The sequence below is a fragment of the Galeopterus variegatus genome, unplaced genomic scaffold (genome assembly GCF_000696425.1).
Source record: "Galeopterus variegatus unplaced genomic scaffold, G_variegatus-3.0.2 Scaffold10785, whole genome shotgun sequence".
Taxonomy (NCBI): Eukaryota; Metazoa; Chordata; class Mammalia; order Dermoptera; family Cynocephalidae; genus Galeopterus; species Galeopterus variegatus.
The window spans coordinates 23,254-24,687 of record NW_007736896.1 but is presented as its reverse complement, the minus strand read 5'-3'; the positions used below and the strand labels follow the sequence as shown (position 1 = coordinate 24,687).

At 36.8% G+C, this 1,434-nt stretch overlaps 1 protein-coding gene across 1 annotated transcript in view; it reads left to right on the top strand.

Moving 5' to 3' along the window:
- LOC103610230 (voltage-dependent calcium channel subunit alpha-2/delta-3-like) overlaps positions 1 to 678 on the top strand; it is a 4,756-nt gene extending 4,078 nt beyond the window's left edge. Inside the window, exon 3 of the mRNA XM_008594433.1 lies at positions 263 to 678. Within this exon, the coding sequence (XP_008592655.1) occupies positions 263 to 355 (93 nt within the window). The 3' untranslated portion in view covers positions 356 to 678. The remainder of the gene's footprint in view (positions 1 to 262) is intronic.
- The last annotated feature ends 756 nt before the right edge of the window (positions 679 to 1,434 follow it).

Here is a 1,434-nt window from a genome sequence, read left to right as displayed (position 1 = left end):
CCCTTTACCTCTTGAATGCTCTACATGATAATATGCAAAGAGTAATTTAGAATATTTTATGCATTGACAACAGAAATCAGAGATTCTCTTCTCTAACTTGATAAAGTTTAGACAGATCCATATCCCCACATGATCTAGATCCCAGAAGACTTTGTTCTTATACTGGAAAAGGGAGAGAGGTTGGGGAATCAATCTGGCTTGAAAAAATTAAGGGATTGTGGGAGCCATTTCTGCTCTAACCACACCCTGCCTTTCCCCGTAGGAGAATGCACGGGAGTGTGGGGGTGCGCTGAGTCTCCAGGCCGAGGCAGTCCTCCTCCTGCTCCCTCTGCTTTTGATGCTCTTCTCAAGGTGACACTGACTGAGATGTTCTCTTGGCATGCTAAATCATGGATAAACTGTGAACCAAAATATGGTGCAACATAGGAAACATGAAGTATAGTCCAACCATCAGCATCTCATGATTTTAAACTGTGTGTGATATAACCTCTTAACGATATGTCGACAAAGAAGTTATCTTTTTATTTTGCCACTCATGCAAATGTGAGTTTGCCACATGATAATCACCCTTCATCAGAAATGGGACTGCAAGTGGTAGGCAGTGTCCCTTCTGCTTGAAACCCATTGAAACTAATTTAAAACTGTGTACTTTTTAAATAAAGTATATTAAAATCATAATCTCCTTGTTTGGATTTTATCATCACTTTGTTACTGAGAGTACAGACTAAAAAATAATTCATGGGGAAAAAGTCACCCCTTCCAGAAACCAGTAAAGGATGGTTGTTGGGAGAGCCTTTGTTCTCAAGCAGATTCAGACAAATATTTAACTAACAATTGTTTAGATGCTCCATTCTGTTATAAAAATATTTACAGAAGTAAATCAAAATATCATCTACATGGGAAGAGTTTATTACACAGAACTCAAATCTGTTGAACCAAACTTCAATAGAGATCATAATTTGGATGAGAACACAAACTCTCATAATATTCAAGTGTTGAAGTATTTGGGAATAGAAATAAAGAAGTCATAAATCCTAGGAATTCATTCTGAGAAGACTTGAAGGAGAAAAGAACAACTAAAAATGATTCTCAAGCTTATTGCTTAAGCATTTGGCTTCTGGCTTTCCCCATAAACAAGAGATGAAATTAGATCTCAAATATTTCAAGATGTGAAACTACCCAGACCTGCAAGCATTTCTACAACACTGGATCCTGAACCAAAGAAAACAGATTCCGTTGGATCACGGTTACCAAATAAAGTGGAATAATTTCCATGCTTAGGTAGAGAAGGCTTTACTTTATAGGACAGACATCTAAGAGTCATCTGGAGAATACCACTTAAGCTCTTCTAAGATCCACATTACCCTGTTAATATTTTAGAAAAACTGATGTTATCATACTATTTTATACTAACATGATTCCAGTGTTTATAGG